Source organism: Fusarium pseudograminearum, chromosome 1 (genome assembly GCF_000303195.2).
Source record: "Fusarium pseudograminearum CS3096 chromosome 1, whole genome shotgun sequence".
Lineage (NCBI taxonomy): Eukaryota > Fungi > Ascomycota > Sordariomycetes > Hypocreales > Nectriaceae > Fusarium > Fusarium pseudograminearum.
In genome coordinates this window covers 3,638,408-3,659,717 of record NC_031951.1, presented here as the reverse complement: position 1 = coordinate 3,659,717, position 21,310 = coordinate 3,638,408, and the positions used below count along the sequence as shown (strand labels likewise).

Below are 21,310 nucleotides of genomic sequence, written 5' to 3'. Positions count from 1 at the left end.
TATCATGCAAGGCTATGCCACTGCTCCCCTCCCTCCCTCCTCCTCCTCTTCTTCTTCTTCTCCTTCTTCTCCCTCTCTCTTCTTCTTCTTTCATCTTCTCTTCAACACCTCCCTTTCTTCCCAACGTGAACAACACAACACAACTTTCTATAACCAAACCTTCTATTGCATGCAAGATCTCCTTCTGCACAACCCTCTATTGCTAAACACTCTATCGATATCTTTTAAATCATTCATCTACCCTACCGACACGATAACACCCCCTACACAAGTGTCTACTCTCCATCATGGTGAATTTAAAACTTCTCGAAAAGATGCGCGGCTCTTGTCCGTCGCGATCATCCTTTATGGATTTCATTAACTACAAAGACAACAACGTCACGATCGCGAAGGTGAACGCCGAGAAATCTGACGAAATTTCACCCACCAGCATCGAGACGAAGCTTGCAAAGACGCCCCTTGGCGACATCACCAACACTCACGCTTGCCGTGATAACAGCGAAAAGCACGTTGCCGTCAAGGAAAAACCTACGATTTTCCACGACGAAATCGCTGAGCCCGAATCTAACAGCACAGCCGCCGAAGAGCAAGCCGATGGTTGCCTCTCCCCTGCCGACGAGGACTCTTCCCTCATGATTGAGGAACCAGTCTCCCCCCACTATCACTATGAGCCTACTGGAGCCTACTTTAGCCAGCCTCCTAGCATCGAGTCTAGCAATGACGAAACGACATCTGTCACCAGCGAACATGTCGAGCTCAACCCCGGAGCTCCTGTGTTCATTCAGCAGCGGGCGCTCGAGCAGCAGTTTAGCATAAGTCCTGCATTCGATGTCACTAGTCAAGATCTTTCCTACTTTGACTATGAACGATCAGAGGCTGTTAAGGAAGAATCTTCCTACCACCACGAGGCCGCTGGGCTCCAACCTATCTACTACTGCCATGCGCATGAGGCACAGAGCAACGCGACCGCTTCCTTTTTCGACAAGGAAACCAGTCCTATCACAGAGGGATATCCTCCAACCCATCACGAGGCAGCTGAGCCCCAGTCTGCCAACGCTTCTACGGGCGCCCATGAGACAGACGAGTTCTCTCCTACCAGCGGCGAAACCCACGCGCTTGCACCTGATGAGGTTACTGATCAACGGTTGGCTGAGGTCCCTCGCTACGAGACTGTTGAATTTCAACACCACTCTGCTTACTACGACCACCTTGACACGATCGCCGAGGAATCGGAGTCCGAACACGACGAAGTTATCCAGCCGCGATGCATCCGCGAGCACACTACTAACTCGGACACTTCGTCTCGCTCCGAAAACTCCACTGCAAGCAGCAACGAATCTGTCAATGAATCAGGAGTGACTGATTCTCAGATCTCTGACACTTTGGAGATCGGTACTGCTATCGTCGATCCCGACACCCCCAACGCAGCAACCAGTAAGCAACCAATTGAAGGAGAGAAGAAGCGAACCATCCGCTTTGATCCTAACGGAGATCTATATCTCAAAGTCGGTACAAGCCACCCCCGAAACATGCTAGTCGATTCTCGAGCGCTTGGGCGTGTATCAGCCAAGCTGCATGCTGCCATCTCCCAGAATGTCAAGGACGACACCGGTGGCCGCTGGACCATCGAATTCCCTGAGGACGATCCAAAGTCGTTTGCCATCCTTCTGAACCTTATTCATGCACGTTTCGAAAAGGTTCCCGCCAACGTGAAGCTTGACCGGCTCTTTGATGTATGTGTCTTGGCAGACAAGTATGGCATGACAAGCGTGCTGCGACCTGTGGCTGAAAGATGGTACCTGTCCGCCAGAACCCTTGATAAAGACTCTATTTTCAAGATGGCCTTTATCGCCTGGGAGCTGGGGTTCGCCACCGATTTTGGTGAGATTGTTGGATACATTACCCACAACTGTTCCCTGGATGGCGATTCCGAATTGGTTTTTGGTTCCAGCAAGGAACGACTTGCGGAAAATGAAATTATGCAAACGCTTCCCATCTTGAGTAAGCCCTATCGAATTTACCACCAGTCTTGCTCTTGCTAACTTTTCCATAGCATGTATTGAGGAGCATCGACAGCTAGCTCTGGAGACTTTTTAGGAGGAGTGCCAGGGACTGAGCGAACTAATCCTGAGCTGCTCTGTGAGCGGCAAGCTTTGTGGAAGCCGACACGGACGAAGCGAGATTTGTCTCATGCTTGGCAAGATGTTCAGCAAAGCTGAAGAGGAGGGGATCATGGATATTTTCACTCCTGGAAGCATGTTCAAGCACTGTGAAAGTCTTAGCATGAGTCTTTCATCGTTGGAGAGAAAGATCAGCAGCGTCGTCGAGTACATTGACGTGTGCGGTTCTTGCGTCGGCGTCTTCGATTTGCTTACTGAAGTTCGAGGCCAGTTTGAAAAAGCAGGAGACCCGCTCTACCGACACCACATCGACACCATGGCTACTCAGGCTAAAAAGGTCCGAATGGGTACATTTGTATCTGACGACGAAAAGGATGAAGATTAGATGCAGCGGCGAGAGACTGTACGTGTGAGAGAGATTGAGGTTGAGGGCGGGCAAATGGGGACCGCAGCTTGTTTTTCGTTTACTTGCTTCTTTTTTTTTTGGACGACATCGGTATGTACCATGAGGCTTTGCGACGAATGAGAGTCGGTCCATATACCACGAGTTGGTATTTTGAGACGAATAGCTTTGATATGTATGGAAAGCTGAGTGTGCATTGGAGAATGGGAACGAATGACGGAAGGACCTGTTATTAGTGTGGCAACATGCCCGTGAGGAAATCACCAGCTAGGTCTTGCTGTCTCAAGGATGAATTATTTGATTCAAGCGGTAAACATAGATCAGTGTCTTCTCTTGTGATACTTTGGACACAATAAATTGTTGTTGTAAATACTTGCGTCTCGAGTGATACTATTGTGTATTTGATAAACCTTCTTGATCCCGAGTGTCGACCATGTTCTCGACAGCAACATATTCCCCATCAATATGTTCCACTAGAAGGCCAAACAATAATATGAATTATAAAAAGAAAAGAAAAGGAAAATTTTGAACCCCTACTAAGACTAAAAGACAGAATGTCGTCTCGTGTCCTCCCCCAGTAAGTGAGGCCTTTTACCAATTTCCTATTTAGGCCATCCCGCTCACTCTCACTGGCCAGCTCTCGTCACCCCGCTTTGGTTCTACACGGCATGGTCTTGTACGATGGATGACCCAGGAGTGAATTAAATCAAAACAAGGGTTGTGTCTTTGTCTTTCCATTCTGCACCTAATCAGTCAGTCAGTAGGTACCCAAGCCCTGGTCCAGTTTGTCAGCCGTTCCTCTCCCCTTCTCTTATAAACTGCTTTCTCACCTTTCTTTTCTTCTTTCCTCCATCCTTACCCTTCTCCCTGTCCAACACCAACACCACCACCATGACTCACTACTCCCAACGCAAAGACATACTTCCCCTTACTGGTGGTTGCGCCTGCGGTCTTATCCGTTACCGACTCTCCATCCATCCTCTCCTCGTCCACTGCTGCCACTGCACCGCTTGCCAGCGTCAAACTGGCTCTGTCCTCGCCCTCAACGCCATCATCGAGTCCACGGCTCTCAGCCTCATCCCCTCTGCGCCGCCCACAGTAGCTGGCACATCGACCAATCCGGATCCCGTCCCCACGAGCGTTCAACCTGCTTTTGCACGCATCACTTCGGCCGAGTCTGCTATCGGTGAACCCCAGCCTCAGGCGAGGACTTCATCTGTGTGTCTCCCAACGGAATCTAGTATTGGACAGACAGTGGTCAGTTGCCCGGCCTGTCACACTGGCTTATGGAATTACTATGCGGATGCGGGACCTCATTTGTCGTACATACGTGTTGGAACCTTGGATAGACCCTGGGAGATCGAAGCTGATGTGCATCTTTTCACACGCAATCGCCCAACTTGGATGAATGCCAACGATGGCAAGCCTTCCTTTGAAGAGTACTATGGAAAGCGGGAAGATCTATTGAGAGACGACGCTCTCAAGAGGTATGAGATGCTCAAGCCGAAGATTAACGATATGTGGACTGAGTTGAAGGCTGGCTGGCAGTAAGTTGATTAGCAGGCCACATATACATAAACCAGATGCAGATGGACAACGCGATAGGAAAGCAGATTGTGAAACGTGACAAGCGACTATAGTTAGTATTTATTTATGATAAAGAGCACTCAATATGTCATTGCAACCATTATCATTATAATCTTCTTCAACCAAGCAGAAGAAACATCTCCTGTATTGATCCACACTCGTCCCTAGCCAATATGGTATATGTACACATGAAATTGTACCGAGGAGACTGTCGCTCTGTACATGTAGCCACGCTCGCTAAAAGCCTGCAAGCCTTCCAATTGCATCCCTACTCCATCCATATTTGCCTGTACCGCTTTGACCTGAAAACCCCCGCTCTCCAACATGTAGCGAATTGATATATGATATGTAATAAAACGAAGCAAAACAGCCCAGTTATTGCTCTCAACGCCTTGAAATCCCGAAACATATAAGCCGAATACCATTCGAAACCCATACAAATGAATAAATCACAAGGAGCGACTTGAGATAATGCTATGGCCCGCGCGAGTTCCTCCTAGCTTTGGTTTTGGTCTTATGCGAGAAGGATATCCCCCCTATGCTTGGTGATGGTACTCCGTCCCATGCTTGTGTAGGAAAAGCCAAAATGCCCATCCTCTGTTGATGCATGTAGAAACAAGATAAAAAATAGAAATGAAATGAAATGAAAACATGTGTGCCAAAGAACGTATGTGCTTAATAGTAAGGGTATCTCAGATTTCATTGCTTTTAGCCGCCGACCTTGCGGAAACCCTCGACTCCAAGTACGGGGATTTCTACGTCACCAAGATTGCCCATCCCTTCGTCGCGGCGACGCTCAATGAAGTTGTTGCATTCGAAAACAACTTGGGCCCATTCAGCAAGTGCCCTTCCAGCGTAAACCGAATTCTTAACGTAAAGGCCAGTGGGCTTCACGGGGTGCACGGGAGTATCGGTATACGAACTCGTGTTCGGTTGGGGTGATGGCGATGGCGATGGCGATGGGGACTGTGATTGCGAAGGTGGTTGCGATAGTGCTGGTGACGGTGATAATACTGGCGATGGTGCCAGTGACGGGCTGCCCTTGATGCCGAGAGATTTATCGGAATCGTCACTCGAGCCCGAGAGTGTGAGTTCAAGTCTTGGAGGGCCGCTTTTTTCAACAGCTGAGTCCAGCAAGCTCGCGTTCTTTGCGTTGTCAATCAGCCCCTGTTGGGGACTGCCTGAGAACTTGCGCGTGATACCATTGACTTTCAACGGCCCACTAATGCGGCTTTCTGCCGGACCGGGGAGTCGAGGGCGAGTCAGAAAGCGCTCTCGGAGAGGCCCTGCTTGTTGTTGCCATGCGAGAACAAACTTGAAGACATACTTTGGCTCCTCATATGTAGGCTGAGAGTACAAAGAATCATCTTCAGACACACGGTGCTTATAGCTATTGGTATTGGAAGCCCTGCTCGATGTTGAAGCCCGAGACTCTGCTGTCTCTCGACGAACGGTTTGAAAGTCGTCATCCCACCCAGCGTTTGTGTTACCGCCAAGAGAAAGCACTTTGCCCAACAGTGACCATCGCTTCTTTCCATCCTGCCTTGAAGCGTCAGGGGGCAGACCGTTGAGGACACTGGTCTCGCTGTTAGGAAGCTTGGCAAAGGAGTCAAAACTGCCCATATACAAGCCAGGTTGGGGCACGTTGATCTCCTGACGAATAATCATGAAGCGTTTTCCTGGGGCAGGGTTCACGGGAGCGGTCGAAGGCACCATTCGCCCTTCTGATTCAGCAGCGTGCTTAATATGGAGATAATGGGACCACGTTGTTTGAAGCCGCTCAGCCACGAGAACAAAGATTTGACTACGACCAGTTAGTATAGTGAACAACCGAGGTGTGAAAGTAACATATATGCTTACCCATCCACTTCATCCAGCGTTCCGGAGTCCCGGCACATTCGCCAGGACAGCAGACGCTGATAGTAGGCCCGAACCATGGGGCACCAGTGATTGAAGAACTCGTTGAAGGTCTCTTCAGTGAGCAGCCAATCCTTGCAAACGGCCAGCTTTCGCACGGGGTCCCTCGAGATAGCATCCCAGATGGAGTATATCAGGGCCATCATTCGGATTTCAGACATTGTGTTGAAAGAGCCCATTATCTTTTGGCAAACGTCAAACCAGAAAGGCCAGTCGAGGTAGCTGTCGGAGCTGTCTGGGTCTTCAAATTCGCTGTAGAGCACGAGAACTTCCTCCAAGAAGTCGCACAGGGTGAAACAAGCTGGGTGGTTGTACATCGATACTCTGCGGGTTGCTGCTTTCATCATGGTAGCGAAAGTCTCTGCAAACGTGTGGCGAGCCCCAGCAATCTCAAGAGAGTCGTCCGAAAGGTAATCCTTTAATAGCATGATACATCGGTTCTCAGACATGCCCCTCATGACATTGTTGAGAGGGAGAGGCAGAGCCATTGCAGCATCAGCACCTGGCATGCCATCCATGGCAGCGGGGTTGAAACCGCCATCCATGGGGGCCTGGCGATGGATAGTAGTGTCCAGAACGTACAGAAGCTGAGCTTGAACAAGAGCGAATCCGGGGGACCTTGCCTTTTCCAGGAGGGGTAGCCCAGGAGGCATGAATTGTTCGGATAAGATGTGGAAGTACTTGAGAAAGATGAAAAAGACATCAGTATCCCGCCCTTTCCAGCGAGCCGCCCAGGGACCTGTCCAAGGAATCCGAGACACTAGCATAGGCAACCTGGGTACCTTTTTAAGGCTATCCCACATACCCTTTGGTGATGTCCAGGCAAATACACCGATGGTGGGGGGAAACAACGCCGCAATGTCGTCGCTCTCACCAATGTTCTTCTTTGGCAGACCCAGGTCATCGGCAACTCGTCTGATCAGCTCGGGAGAAAGACCCCATAGCCTGATCAGAATGTCGGCAACACCAGGTGCAAAAAAGAAGGCATACGCGCAAGCCTTTCCAGCAAAATTAACTAAGCTGGCCGGCGTATGACGGAGCGAAAGCTTGTCGACAACAAAACCCATTTGCTTAACCAGGTTGGTAACAAACATGGTTCTGACGCTGTGTTCGGCCGACTCTTCGAGGAATGCTGCCTGACTCGACGTGATAGATGAATTGGACGAGTTTGTCATGGATCGAGCTCGAACCTTCTCCGCTGGCGATCGGTCAACAAGCGGCAAGAAATAAGACGTAGCTTGTCGCCATTCCAGTCGCGTCATAAGAAGAGTTGCAACATCGAACAATACTGGACGGTCAACACCAGGCACAGGCTGGGGAGCTTGGCCGTCCAGCATTTCCAAGATTGTAATCCACCACTTATTCAGAATTGTTGCCCTGCGGTCGACGTCCTCAGCGCAAAGTTTCTTGGTCGATTCATGATTCATGGTGCTTCGGAGGAAGGGCAGAAGCTGTGTTTGAACCTGCGACATGCGCTGCGCGGTGCTCTTGGCAAGGAACCCCTTAAAATCCTCGTCGATGGCTTTGAAAGATGACCACAACACGTCTCTCTGCTGAGGCGGCATCTCGACAGAAGATTCATCGGTCACGGTTGTAGCAGACGTGGTATCGTAGGCGGAAGATTGCGGTGTAGGATCTTCTGTTGTGGTTGAAGCTGGTGGCGCGAGACTCGTAGCCGAAGAAGCGCAGCTGGTATCCGAGTCGGTATTCGTGTTGAGCTTTGACAAGCCCGCTTGTTTTGATTTGAGCTTGGAAAAGTAGCTGCTCGCTCGCGAGAAGGCTTTAGGGGTGGAGGACTTAAGCGATTCGCTCGACTTGTTCTTATCCACCTGATCGACAGTCAAACCAGGGCGTTTGCGAGTCTTTGTTAATTTCATTGAGGTTGTGCTCTCGGATCGGTTGCGCCCAGACAGCTCGTCGTTTTCCTTGGCAGTATCGGCACTTTTCATGGGCGAAGGAGAGCGAGAAGGTCTCCATGAGCGTTTGGCGAAGTTGACGAAGGATTCGGATTTCGTCAGAGGTTTCTCTATGGGTTTCAGATTTCCGATTGAACCATCGCCAAACTTCTTGTCTCCCGCGGAGGTGGTCGGTCGAGGGGGCTCTTCGCGAAGGTTGTGAAGATCTGACGTGCTCTTGGAGCCTGGAAGCCAGCCTCGTGTGTCGATGAGCGAGCTCGTTCTTTTTCGGGCGTGTCTGAACGGTGAGACTTCTTCAGGCGCCTCTTTTGTTTCAACAATGGAGGGAGGTTGTGGGGCTTTGATCTCAGCCCGTTGCTCATCGGGTTGAAAAACGACGGTGTCGAGATTTGTATCGAGGTTGAAATCGACATTGAAGGTAGGAAGATCGAAGTTTGGTAATGATTGAATATCAGAAATATTCTCGCGCTGCGGTATCGGTGTTGTTGTTGTTGAGGTTGAAGGGTTTTCGAGAGAAGAGAGCGAGAGGAGGTCCGGGCTGGATTGAGACCGCGGGAAAGAAGACGAGGGTTCCACGGCCGGAGCCATCATCATGGTAGGACCAGTCATCTCATGACAAGAAATTCAGAATACTAAGCAGGCTTCAACGAGAGAAGCGTCCCGGAGGTTGATGCTCCTCGTGTTGGAAAGCCGACCGTATAGGGAAAAATTAACAAAATAAATAAATGTATCTCAGATCACCATTATTCGAGGCTTCTCTGGCCGGCAGAGGTATGAGGGCTACTACAGGAGTAAATGTTGGAGGACTGCAATGCGAAGGATTCCCAAGTGATTTGGAAGAAAGAAGGATGAGGCTTCTCAGGGTTTCGATAGGTAGAATAACTAGAACCACAATTGCAGCACAGCCAAGTGCAGGCTTAACCTGGTATAAGGTGGACTCGTACTTTACCGTAGAGTACCTGGGCTTTTACTAGTGCGGCCTGCAGCTGCAACCTGCAACCTCCACATACAGGATCGCCGCGGACTAGCCGGGGTGGAGGAGCGGCAAGACAGAGGAGGTGATTGACAGGGAATCCGTAGGGAGGAGGCCGAAGTATCCGCCCGCCCAGCTTGTGTGTTGGTTGCGCTGGGCTGGGCTATACAGTACAGGACAAGGAGCACCCAAAAATGAAATGAGGCTATGCCCAGAAGGGGCTGCGCGCAGCTGTCTAACTAGGATGTCAGGATATCAGGATGGGGCAACGCACAGATTAAAAGATGGAATAATTGTTCCCAACTCTGCTCCGTTCTATGGAAGGCCACCCAGGTTAGAAAGTCAGGACTGTGGACAGGCAGGCTGACAGGGCAAGGCAAGGCAAGGCAAGGTAAGGGGCTTTAGTTAATAAGCTGAAGCATTGGCAGGGTGGAGCGCCATAATTGAGTGCAGCTTCAGCAGATGAACCGCTGCAACGAACGAGCTCCATCCAATTTCGATCAACGCCTGTGAAATGAACAAAAACGTCATTCATTGATGAGGCGTCGAGTCTAAAAGTCTGAGTCTGAGCGCTGTCTTCTTTCGTTTGTTTCTTGTGTCATTCTTTTGGGCAGTCGCATTTGGACTCACACGAGATTGAAACATCCGATAACGATGCGCCTGCATTGGGACCTTGATGCTGTGTTAGCCCAAGAAAGCTCGCTGTGGTTGTCCTCCATCGAAGAATCAAGGCACACTCCCAGCAGAGTTGCAGGCAATTCATGTCAGCGACATGTTATTCGTCCAAGACCACGGCACTCTTCTTCTCCAGGGGTCAAAGCCTGGCGGTATAAGGAGCTGAAGAGGCACAGGTTATTAGCTAGTAGCAAGTAGATACATACTAAGGTACATACGTGAGAAAAGATTGGACGGAAGCGAATGCAACCCATGGAGGTCATCACCTTACTGCGCGCTACCACTAAACGGTGTTGACAACGAAGCAGAGTGAGACGCAGTGAGACCAAGTCGGGGGCAACAAGCATCATTCTTTATCCAAGTTTTATTCCGAGTTGTGTCATACATTCGTATGACACCGATTCTGAAATTACAGCTAACCCAATGGACAGTACTATCGAAAAGCATTGTACCTTGCGATATGCTATTCCCATGTGGAAGCTTTGGTGGCGGCGGACGAGGCGCAGAGTAAAATTGACTTTCAACCTCGAACTTCCGTATGTACGGATACACCATAGATAACTGGAGTCGTTGCAAATGTACAGAGTATACACGGTAGAGCTCGGAGAATATTACCCATCTGCTCGCCCATATTATAGGCCTACTATAGGAATAAATAGCGCTTAAACATCATGGTATTTCTGTCCTCAAATCGGTGAAACAACTGTTTCGGAAACCTCAACTTCCATGTTTTTTTTTCGGTAACATATGGATGCATTCAAGCTTTCCCATCTACAGAAGGGCGATTCAACCAGATCGTCGATTGGCAATTCACGATACTATATGCCCCCTGTCTCTTAGCACCTAGAGTCGAGACAGGCCAGCTAATCGCGAAGCAATTTGGCCGTGCTAGATGGAGATCATGAGCTTGATCCATCGTTAGATGCTCCGTGAAGAGACATTTTAGCTGCATACCTTTGACTGATAACGACACAAGTATATAGTAATAATAACAGCAATAGCAGTTCATCCAAGATTTAGTGTATAATTCCATAATAATCAAGTCCGTTAGCCTCTGTCATTCTGACATGTGCATTGGATGTATCAACTAACATCGGACATTGTTCAACGTCCGGTTGCCTGTCCGGCTGAGATTTCGTTAGTGGGTTCGATGGGCCAAAGTCGTGACAACGGACAGCCGATGGTGGATCTTGTTATTGAGACTGACTCTTGTCGTTCTTTAGGAACGTACCAGCTAACTGAACATACCTAAACATAACAACGCTCTATCTGCCGCTGAAGATCTACGTCTTGATGGTTGATGGGTACGTACTTGATCTGTACGTGGAGAATCCATGAATGTATTGATATTGTATCGCCTGGGATTGCATTTTGTCAAGACAACGATCAGCTCTATCAATTTTCGCATGATTAGGAGTCGTACATTGTTGGCTAACCAAGGTATAGATACCTATGTATCATGGTTCATTCAAAAAGTGGAATCAATGGGGTTGTCCGAGATTGAGGGCCGATACATCACTGTACAGTACCTAGAGTAGTACTGCACAAAGGGTAATGAGCTGCCCCCTTACTAGGAACTGTTAATGAAAGGGAAAAGACACGATTGTTAGTCTAATTTTCTCAATCCTGACGGAAAAGGTCCAGATTATTCCAAATTGTGCATGGAGCCGTCTCTCACTAAAATGAACTACAGAACTAGAGCCGCCGTTGAAAGTCGGCTGCGAAGCCAATTGATCGATCGCTTAGTGGGCAATCGTCATGCCGTACTGTAGTCTGCCTGGTCTGATTACCCGTCCGAACGCAAAAAAGGGAGCTAAAGCGTAGGCTTTTCTCCGTGACAGGGTCGAGTCTAGCTAGACGTCTATGGCGGTTTTTTTTCTTTCTTTTCTTGTTTATTTTATTTGTTTACTTTTGATTGCTTGTTCATTTTCCTTGCTTTTTCCCACTGCATGTTTACCGCTTATTAGATATTGAAAGGTTATTTCCTTAGTGAGGCGACTGCACCATATCATACAGATATCTAGAACAAAGAAGCAAGTGATCGACTGGCTCGCACATATCAAAATACGTGATAATAGGACCCGGGAAGCTCAGACTCCGGGAAAGGGGTCCTTTGAGCCATGGCCATGGCCATAACCATGACCCATGGATAAGATGTTTCTTAGAGCACGCAGCTCATCTCTCACTATGGCTAAGGCAGCCCCCACCCTGAGCAACCATGCATCGGTTGATTGTTCATATAACGTGTTAATGACGTTTATTGACTGCTCGAATCCATTTACCTGATCAAGCCTAGAATCCGTATACTAAGATGTTTCTTATCACGCCAAATACCTATCCGGCCCATGGCAATTTCAGAGCTGAGCAAGAGGCGCTTGTTCCACACGTGTCTTTCTCCCGAGCCGAGTAACGGATCTGTCTTATTGTTTAGGTGAAATGTTTCTCAGTACCTACAGAGTACGGATAGACTCAGTCTCTCATTGGCAATCCGAAACTCTGCATGTCGGCATGGGCGTCGGTTTCATGGCTATGAAGTTGTGATGGTGCTTATTCATACCATGCGCATCTTTGTATAACTACACGTGCTAGAGCTATTGGTCGTCTGTTCCGTTGAGGACCTTGGCGGTGACAGCATGATTCTCCATGCTATCTGTCTACCATGCTCTGCATCACTAGTCATCAGATTTTCCCCAGCTTTATTTGTTTGCTTACTATGAACAGGGCTACGGCTGCGCCTGCGCCTAGCGAAGTATATCTAGCTGCCGGTACACCGTAATGCAGAGTACAGCTCATGTAAGCTGTGGCACAACTTCGCGGCCAGCATTCACATCGGTTTCCCTTGCATGCATCATGCTGTTCAACTTCGGAATACGGCTGAGGGCCCTTCCAGTAACCCCATTCCATCAGCTGTATCGCCGTGCGTGTGTATGTATGCATGTGTAACTGTAATCAATCGTAGGGCTACGTCTTGGTTGGGCAATTGATCCGATGAGATGAACAAGAATTGGGACCGTGGCTGCGGCCCTGCAAATAGTACAGATACCGTTCTGGATCCTTGGTCGGCTGAATCCGAGGTAGACAGAGTTCCAACTTGATGGGCCTGCATGCACTGACCAGGCCGTCTGTTGCCAACACAACCCCTAATGTGGCTCTCTTTACCTTTTTGCCCACCGCATCTTTTTTTTTTTTCGTCTGATACCAAGCCCACAAGCTTGCGGCGATGTGGGTTTCTCACCAATTTGACGACCGCCCAACAAGGCTTGTCTCGCTTGGCATTCGAATAATCGTCTAACATTCGAGCTTGCTGACTTTTCCCATCCTTACATACGACCCAAGCCGCTTGGCGAATTTAGGGGTTCACGACGTCAAACCTAGCGGTCGACTCCTGGCTCTGCAAAATACCCATGTTGGAAACTAAGACAGCGGGGCTGGCTTCATCTTGGCCTATGTGAGGGGGCATTTTTATGGTGACAATACCACCATTCTTTCGGCCGTCGAAACGTTGACATTCTTCGGTTTCACAGTCGGTTTGACAATTGTATTTTGGCAGTAACATGGCCAATGTGATAAATGGCATGTACCCCTATCTTCATGCACCAGTGTCTGTGGGATTCCAAGAACAGAGGTGTTTGGTAATAGTAGGGGTGTATTGATCTTGGCACGAAGAAAATTCCTTCAGCAAGGCGAGCATAGAAGAGCTCAATTGCTGTACACACTAATGCCGTTTGCAGTTTTGACTGCGCTTCACTGTTTCACTGTTTCACCGAGTATTCACCTACCGAGGATAACCTTGCCTAGATCGCTCGTATTTGAGATCTTGTGCATCAGGACGGCAGGTTGAGCCACGTACGGGTTGGTTGATCGTAACCGCGTTTCCTCGTGTTTCAAACTCCTCGTCGAACCTGTGCGGCGATCTTGAGATGATCGAGGCTTGATTGTCAGAGATCATATGTTGCAATTCGATTGTGGCCAACGACTCGGCGTTGCGAGAACATTGCATTGTAGGTTGTGGAAGAAGTAAAATTTTACACGAAATTTTGAGGTCAATATGATGGCAGGCTGCTTATGTAATCACAAGTGGGGCCATCACGAGAATTGAGCTACAGTCCGCATGATTCTTCACGCGGGTTTCTTAGTTAGTAGTTAAGCTGTCAATCAGTCGTTTCAGTATTTTCTTGACATAAGTAAATCGTGAGTTAACTTTAATCTCGGACTCAGAACGAAAAGTGTGGTCTAGCCAGCGGGCTGGCTGCTTGACTCGATCTACACAAACAAACGACAAGTTAGGGTACAGAAATAAGTAGTCCAAGAAGTCAGTAGTCTAAGCAGCATAAGCTGACCTACTAATTTCGTCTCATATGCTTCCAGCGACCAATTTTTCTGATACCTTGAGGTATATGTAAAGAACGCAGGGCAGATCTCCATCGAGAGTGCAGTGGTGAGATACCATGGCCGAGTCATAGGCATGGTGAACATGTCCCTTCTGAATCTGATTTAGTCCAACATTTATGCATAAGAAGGGACGGGCAAAAATAATTGAATGACGTCAGTAGGGATTTCATGCTTAATTTCTAGCTTATTACTGAAGACACTTGCAAATTTTGGGATGGATATAATTGCATCTGAATATACTACGCACCAACGAGTAGACGATGACGGCTCAGCAATACATTTAAAGACATATCACTACCGGGTAGGTTTACCATCGAGGCACACTAGAAAGGAAAGCTGAGTTATCCATGACCCTTACGTAATTGATCGGCTTGAAGATCTTAGCGGTGATTGAAATTAGATGGTGTCAATATATGGATTATTATAAAGGCAGCCCTTAAAAGTTATTACTTACACTAGCTTATACTAGCTTATATTAAAATTAATAAAAGTAAAATAAAAAAGTAAATACTTTTAAACCTTTATATTTTATATTAAATAATTTTTACCTTTTAAGTATTTATTTTTACTTTTATAGAATAATTGTTAACGGCTAAGCCGTGTTTTCGGATTCGTTCTACGCCACAGCGGCTGAAGCCACTGTGGCTAGACTGACCCCACCCTTATCGGTTAAGCGAGATCTTATCGGTGGCCCGTGCGCGCACAACTGGCAGACTTTTCTCGCGGCGACCTCGCGGCGACCTCTAGCCTTTCTCTTCTCTTCTCCCCTTAGTCTTAGATAGCTTAATGCAAGGCCTCTCTTTTGTGCAACAACCCATTGAGACCCAGCCCCTTATAATAATTTTATAAATATATATTAAAATTCTTTATATTTAAGCTTATATCTTTTTTTATAAAAAGTCTTTTTAAGCTTTTTTTTATTTATAAATAGTTTCTTTTTTATTTTTTAATATATTTTTTTAAATAATTTTTTATTTTATTTAAGGCTAAATAAGCTTTATTATATTTAAATTAAAAAAATTTAAATATTAAAAAAGCTATTAAATATTAATAAAACTATATACTTATTATTATATATAGTATTTATATATAAGTATTTAATCTTTTTATATAATAATATATAATTTCTCTTTTATATATTTTTATATAAAAAAAAGTAATTTTAATTTAAAAATATTTTATTAATATTACTATTAATTTATTTTATTATTTTTACTTTTTTTTATTAACTTTTTAATCTCTTTTTTTTATAATTATTTAAGCTTTTTACTTAATAAGTTATATAGCTTAAGCCTTTATATATTATTTTTAAGCTCTTAATATTTATATATTTATAGCTTAAAGGTAATATTTATATAATTAATTTTTAGCTTTATTTTTAATTTCTTTTTTATAGTCTTTAAAACCTAATAATAAGAAAGACTTTTTTTATTATATAAAAAAGCCCTTTAAAATATAAATTTATTAAATCCTTTTTATTTCTTTTAAATATAGCTATAAAAGACCTATTTATTTAATTACTTTTATATATAATAAAAGCTATATTAATATAAAAATATTATAAAAGTTTTATTTAATTAAATTATATACTTTTAGTCTTTTAAAGTTTAATTTTAATATTAAATATATTATATAAAGTATTCTTTTTATATCTTTTCTATTAAATCTAATTTCTTTATTAACTTTATTTTTTTATATTTTATAGCCTTAAGGATTTAAATTATAATTACTATTAAAATTATAATACCTTTAGTAATAAATTCTTTAATAATAATATTAATAGTCTTTTTTTAATTAAATTAATTAAAACTAATTTTTAAAATAATTAAAGCTTAATTCTCTTTAATATATTTATTTAATTACTTTAATTATAATATATTTTATAATATTTTATTATATAACTTAAGTAATATTTTAATAAATTAAAGCTTCTTTTAAGCGCTTATATATATATTATATTAATTATATAAAGTAATATTTTTATTATAATATAGATTTTATAAAAGGATTTTAAATTACCTTATAGTAATTTTAATATTATAATTATAATTTAAATTACTATATTAATTATTATTTTAAAAATTATTTAAAAGTAAATAGATATAAAGAATATAAAAGAAATTACTTATAATATATATCCCTATAAATATAGTATATTAACCCTTAATAAGCTATAGGGATTATTACCGATCACTCTTAGTGAGCAAGAACTTTTAAGGGCTGCCTCTATAGATTGTTCCTGTTTCATGTTGCTCTCGCGATAAATACCACTAATGAATCGGCCAGCTCGCGTTTACTCAGGTTGATCATGAAAGAGACATTGGCTTTCACAATTGCCGACTCTAATTTGTGCCATATATGAAGATCTACTCAGAGTTATTACCCCGTCAACCATTGAGTATTCACATCTTGGCCAAACTTGCGAACACCACCAAGGTAACTAAATCATGGAGCTTGATAACAAGTTGGTGTCTTGGTTTCCCTGGGTTCTCCAAGGGATCGCTTCCACTATAACAGATTGACCAATAAGAGACTTGATATTTCGCTTGGCGCCATCTCATCCCACCTACTTCCCTGATCTCAATTGCTATAATTTTAGCCTGAGCCTCGTGCCTCGAATGGAGCGCTCCCTCGAGTCTTGTTACTTGAAATGGAGCGTTGTTGGTGCCGCTAATCAGTTGTTGAAAGAGTCAGCAGTGACCTCGGATCTAACACCAATTGGTATATATCATCCGTGGAAGGAGGAGAAATACGCTCCCTCTGCTGTTTCCCAAGTCCCTTATCGTAGCTGCCCCATGACCCCTGCACCAACAGACAAGATGGGATGTATCTGGTTGGTTGCACCTGCGTCATCACCCAGTTGTACTATGTTTTTGTGTCTCGGTGTCTTACCATTAGACTGAACTCCTCTCCCGTCGGTCTTACCCTCGAGCTTTTTCTCCTGAACATTGTCAATTTCGTTCTTCCAGTATTCATTGCTAAGGCTTCTTTTTGGGCTTTCATAGCATATGTTTGTTCTGTGTTGAAGAGTATACATCAACTCGGACTTTTGTCCTCGTCGCGTTCAGTGACGACCCGCGTCGCCGATTTTCCCGCTCGAAATCGCATAAAACTTGCGACCCTCCCTACCACACTGGAGGCCTCCATCTTAAGCTACCCAAGAACCAATACCGAGTTTTGATCGCGACTAGATCTAGAAAATGTCGGACGCAAGAGAAAGACCAGTGACCACTGAGTCGCAACGGAATCCTCATGCATCGGCCAGCCGTTGGCGACACCAGGAGTCATCTGCTTATGCTGCGCATGCTTCGCAACTCACTGGCGAAGGTCCACCCCGAGATCCTCACCAAGAAAATACCGACACGGGCGGCCTCGTGAACTTCCTCAACCAGTCGCGCATCGAACCGGAAGATGAAAACCGTGAAACAGAAAAATACAGGCCCATCACTGCCGCCGCGGGCGATGCTAATGGGGCTATTGTGAGCGACAATGTAGGCCAAAGCCATGCTGGGCAAGACCCTCCTGATGGAAAGACTATTGTTTGTGGCCCTCTCCTGAACTATCGCCATATGAACGAGGGACGCTGGCATGGTAGTGTGCTTGTTGTCGTGGAAGGGGGTGGCAAGATTCCTCTACACCAGCCTTACTTGACGCTCAACCTGGCTATCACTCTCCCAGACGGTGGTAACGCGACCAACGGAGCCCGTGAGGAGGTGCGTTCAGACGGACATTGCCTCTACTCCGACCCGCGCAACACCTTCTGGGCTTTCGACATTACTGTTCCAATTCAGGACACCGAATGTGGCTACGACTATGCTCTGCCCGAGATGCGCTTCTCAAGCGAGCACAAGCCTCGGGTAAATCGGTTCTTTGTTCCTGCCGCAACCGAATCTTTTCGCATCATGTTCCACTCGTGCAACGGTTTCAGTGTCGGAACCGACGAGGAGGCTTGGAGTGGCCCAGCTCTGTGGAACGATGTTACACGAAAGCATCGCGAGGTTCCCTACCATGTTATGATTGGCGGTGGTGATCAGATCTACAACGATGGGATTAGAGTTGACGGTCCCCTGCGCCAATGGACTAGCATCAGTAACCCCAAGAAGCGAAGACATCACCCATTCCCCGAGACACTACGGGCTGAATGTGACGACTACTACCTCAAGAACTATATCCGTTGGTACAACACTGAGCCGTTTTCTGGTGTCAACGGCCAGATTCCCCAGGTCAATATTTGGGATGACCACGACGTAAGTCTGGGATGATTGTGATAGTGGCACGTTCGTTACTGACAATTTTTTAAGATTATTGACGGATTCGGCTCATATGTCGACGATTTCATGCAATGTGATGTGTTCCGTGGTATTGGCGGTACTGCCCATAAATATTACATGCTCTTCCAGCATCATTTGCCGCCGCCCCCATCAACATATACTTCTGGTATGACAGCTTCGTTGACTTTTGCGGCGACTTGCACTGACTTGTATCAGACCATGCCGCCCTTGAAGAAAGCACCCAGGGGCCTGACCCCAATCAGCTTATCGATACCTACGTAGCACCAATGATTGAATCGCCTGAGTACATTGTCGGTGACCATCCTGGCCCATATGTTGCCGAACGCTCCTTCAACATTTATACCCGCCTCGGAGCTCGCATCGCTCTCATTGGCATCGACGCACGAGTAGAGGTTAGTAAAATACGTTTCATAATGGCAAGCAGCAACTGACATTGAAACACAGCGCACGCGCCACCAAGTCAACTATCCTGAGACGTATAAGAAGATTTTCTCAAGACTGCGTTCGGAGCTCGAAGCGACGGCAGCGTTAGGGCAGCCAATCAAGCATGTGATTCTGCTCCTCGGCATCCCCATCGCCTACCCGGTATGTGTTTTTCAGACATGACATATAAAGATATATCTGACTGACACGTTGTAGCGTTTGACATGGCTCGAAAACATCTTTCGCAGCCCAGTTATGGGTCCCATCAAGATTCTCAACAAACGATTCGGACTCGGAGGAAGTCTCTTTAACCAATTCGACGGCAGCATTGATCTTCTGGATGACCTGGATGACCATTATACTGCGAGAACGCACAAGAAGGAAAGACGCCAGCTCATGGAGGAGCTTCAAAAGATTGCTGCCGAGTATAACGCCCGTGTGACAATTCTTGGAGGTGACGTGCATCTGGCTGCACTGGGACGTTTCTACTCCAACCCTGACCTCAAGATTCCCGTTGAGGAGGACCACCGGTACATGGTGAACGTCATTTCCTCAGCCATTGTCAACAAGCCACCGCCCCAGGCTGTTGCAAACCTTCTGGCCAGGAGGAACAAGATTCATCATTTGAACGCCAAGACGGATGAGACTCTGCTGGATCTGTTCAACAAGGACCCCGGCGAGTCCAACAAGACAGCCAACCACAACAACTGCACAATGCCTAGCCGCAACTTTGCGACCATCACCGAAAACTCGCCCAACAACCCCCACGTTCACAACGGCAGTGCAGATGAGAATGGAACAGAGACCTCGGAGCAGAACTTCTTGGGGAATAACGGTCACAAGGTTCTTCACAAGGGCGAAGTTCAGGCCGGAACAATACACAGGGCGGCATCACGAGAGACCCACGGTCGAGCCAATGATGGAACACTCGATGTGTGCATCAACGTGGAAATTGACCAGCACGACAAGGAGGGTCGAACAGAGATGTACGGATTGACTGTGCCATTACTCAACTACCGACAAAGAGATGAGCCAAGCACACCCAGGACGTCAGTCACGTCAGGAAGCCAGCAGTAGGACGAATTGAAAGCTTCTGTGCGGATGCATGACGACCATGCTGTTGTTAAATTTGATACACATATCAGTACAACCGGGTGGAAAGTAGTGAAGGGGTGGACCCGACGTATGTGGGGCCGGGCCGGGAACGGCTTGCAAAGGGCGAAGCGAAAAGGACGAAAGTTACTTGATGGAGTGAGGGAGAAGAGAGCCTGAGAAAGGATAAGTGATACCCAGCCAACCAGCGAGAGAGTGGATGTTCCCATGGGGTAGCTTTTGTTTGTTTATACCCGTTGAAGGCAATTGCCTGACATCAAGCACACGGAATAGCGGCTGAAGGATGCGAAGAGTTGGAGCCTGCAGAATATAACTACTCGAAATGTTTGGCGGGTTGACGAGGTTAGTATTGTAGTGTTGATTGTTTTTAGTTTACGTTTAATAATCCAGTACATTCTCATTCTCACATTAGCATGTGTCGGGCCATGATGAAGAACTATGTCTTGCATGTAACAGATAAGGAAATTTTCTTCCCCAGGCTCACCAAGTCGAAACAGGTAAAGTCTTTGACGCAAGACGGTTCTAACGCAGTCGCTATCTGTACCAAAGTTGAGATAGCACATGACCATTCAGGTACCCCACGTTCGGAAAAGCGCGGCCATAAGTTTATCAAACGCCCTAGTGAACTAAACTAGAGTTTATATCCTTGACTTTCATGGAGATGGCTGTGCGCATGTACAGTATGATGGATTTGCATGCTAGGAATAGTGAATGGCTGTATTAGTAGACAGTTTGGTGAATGATGTAGACGGGATTAGCTGTCTTGAAGCATGAGAAATACTCAACCTTGGTTTTGTTTACGAGACTCCAACAGTAAGAATTTCCAACAACAATATCCATCTGTTGGCAGCAGGCAGACAGACAAACATTGACACTCCAGAATAAGAATAAATCAATAAATAAAAAAAAGGCCCCTGTTCTGATGGCACGCTGCGGGTTGCGGGTGCGGCTCTTTACGGGCAACCAAAGATAACACGCCATGCCCCATCTGCCGAGATCGGCCCCAGCATGGAAAGGGCCATTGACCAATCAATCTCGATTCCCGGGCTGGCCGTAGCTGGGGAAGGCAGGCGACGTCATGTGCTCATTCCCCACGCAGATTCTCTTTAGGCCGTGATAAGCCGCGAACGCAAACAAAAAAAGATTAGCTCTGACAGGACAAGCCCAGAGACAGTCGCTGAGAGAGGGACAATGATAGGATGTAGCTTGCTTTGCTTAGCTTAGCTCGCGTGGCGAACGGCGGCAGTTCACATTTCTGGATGGAAGATTGGAGGATTTGCTACGCGAGATCTGGGTCTGGGTCTCTGGGTCGGGGCCTGAGTCGTGATACTGCATCTGAATTCGGAATTTCTGTTAGTCAGGACGGAATTGGAATTCTTCTTATACCTGCTTCGTTTCCCCCATCATCAGATTCCCCTTCCTCTTTCTTTCTCTTCATCTTCCATCTTCGAACGTCGTCGAACCTGTGATTTTCTTTGCATTTGTGATACCCCCCCCCC

The 21,310-nt window shown here is 46.2% G+C and overlaps 7 protein-coding genes across 7 annotated transcripts, besides 15 other annotated features; 4 read left to right on the top strand and 3 right to left on the bottom strand.

The window, feature by feature from the left end:
• Nucleotides 1-32: 32 nt before the first annotated feature.
• Nucleotides 33-90: a repeat region.
• Nucleotides 91-287: 197 nt separating this feature from the next.
• FPSE_05627 (uncharacterized protein) lies at nucleotides 288-2,097 on the top strand (the record flags this gene model as incomplete). The annotated part of the gene is made up of 2 exons (XM_009258745.1): nucleotides 288-2,001; nucleotides 2,054-2,097. The coding sequence occupies 2 exons, from the start codon at nucleotides 288-290 to the stop codon at nucleotides 2,095-2,097; spliced, it is 1,758 nt and encodes a 585-aa protein (XP_009257020.1).
• A 105-nt stretch (nucleotides 2,098-2,202) lies between these two features.
• On the top strand, nucleotides 2,203-2,505 carry FPSE_05626 (uncharacterized protein; the record flags this gene model as incomplete). The annotated part of the gene is made up of 1 exon (XM_009258744.1): nucleotides 2,203-2,505. The coding sequence occupies one exon, from the start codon at nucleotides 2,203-2,205 to the stop codon at nucleotides 2,503-2,505; it is 303 nt and encodes a 100-aa protein (XP_009257019.1).
• Nucleotides 2,506-3,414: 909 nt separating this feature from the next.
• FPSE_05625 (uncharacterized protein) lies at nucleotides 3,415-4,074 on the top strand (the record flags this gene model as incomplete). The annotated part of the gene is made up of 1 exon (XM_009258743.1): nucleotides 3,415-4,074. One exon carries the CDS (start codon nucleotides 3,415-3,417, stop codon nucleotides 4,072-4,074), a length of 660 nt encoding a protein of 219 aa, XP_009257018.1.
• A 744-nt stretch (nucleotides 4,075-4,818) lies between these two features.
• On the bottom strand, nucleotides 4,819-8,552 carry FPSE_05624 (uncharacterized protein; the record flags this gene model as incomplete). The annotated part of the gene is made up of 2 exons (XM_009258742.1): nucleotides 4,819-5,914; nucleotides 5,971-8,552. 2 exons carry the CDS (start codon nucleotides 8,550-8,552, stop codon nucleotides 4,819-4,821), a joined length of 3,678 nt encoding a protein of 1,225 aa, XP_009257017.1.
• Nucleotides 5,048-5,145: a microsatellite.
• Nucleotides 8,553-9,283: 731 nt separating the features above from the next.
• Nucleotides 9,284-9,313: a microsatellite.
• Nucleotides 9,314-11,461: 2,148 nt separating this feature from the next.
• Nucleotides 11,462-11,532: a repeat region.
• Nucleotides 11,533-11,869: 337 nt separating this feature from the next.
• Nucleotides 11,870-12,528, bottom strand: FPSE_05623 (uncharacterized protein; the record flags this gene model as incomplete). The annotated part of the gene is made up of 4 exons (XM_009258741.1): nucleotides 11,870-11,883; nucleotides 11,926-12,006; nucleotides 12,149-12,167; nucleotides 12,304-12,528. The coding sequence occupies 4 exons, from the start codon at nucleotides 12,526-12,528 to the stop codon at nucleotides 11,870-11,872; spliced, it is 339 nt and encodes a 112-aa protein (XP_009257016.1).
• A 581-nt stretch (nucleotides 12,529-13,109) lies between these two features.
• Nucleotides 13,110-13,591, bottom strand: FPSE_05622 (uncharacterized protein; the record flags this gene model as incomplete). The annotated part of the gene is made up of 2 exons (XM_009258740.1): nucleotides 13,110-13,194; nucleotides 13,371-13,591. 2 exons carry the CDS (start codon nucleotides 13,589-13,591, stop codon nucleotides 13,110-13,112), a joined length of 306 nt encoding a protein of 101 aa, XP_009257015.1.
• An 862-nt stretch (nucleotides 13,592-14,453) lies between these two features.
• Nucleotides 14,454-14,567: a repeat region.
• Nucleotides 14,568-14,815: 248 nt separating this feature from the next.
• Nucleotides 14,816-15,110: a repeat region.
• Nucleotides 14,826-15,132: a repeat region.
• Nucleotides 14,895-15,160: a repeat region.
• Nucleotides 15,161-15,318: a repeat region.
• Nucleotides 15,319-15,328: 10 nt separating this feature from the next.
• Nucleotides 15,329-15,476: a repeat region.
• A 13-nt stretch (nucleotides 15,477-15,489) lies between these two features.
• Nucleotides 15,490-15,687: a repeat region.
• A 9-nt stretch (nucleotides 15,688-15,696) lies between these two features.
• Nucleotides 15,697-15,765: a repeat region.
• Nucleotides 15,766-15,772: 7 nt separating this feature from the next.
• Nucleotides 15,773-15,902: a repeat region.
• Nucleotides 15,830-16,061: a microsatellite.
• Nucleotides 16,062-16,121: a repeat region.
• Nucleotides 16,122-17,183: 1,062 nt separating this feature from the next.
• On the top strand, nucleotides 17,184-19,775 carry FPSE_05621 (uncharacterized protein; the record flags this gene model as incomplete). The annotated part of the gene is made up of 5 exons (XM_009258739.1): nucleotides 17,184-18,230; nucleotides 18,285-18,420; nucleotides 18,471-18,667; nucleotides 18,720-18,860; nucleotides 18,915-19,775. 5 exons carry the CDS (start codon nucleotides 17,184-17,186, stop codon nucleotides 19,773-19,775), a joined length of 2,382 nt encoding a protein of 793 aa, XP_009257014.1.
• Between the last annotated feature and the right edge of the window lie 1,535 nt (nucleotides 19,776-21,310).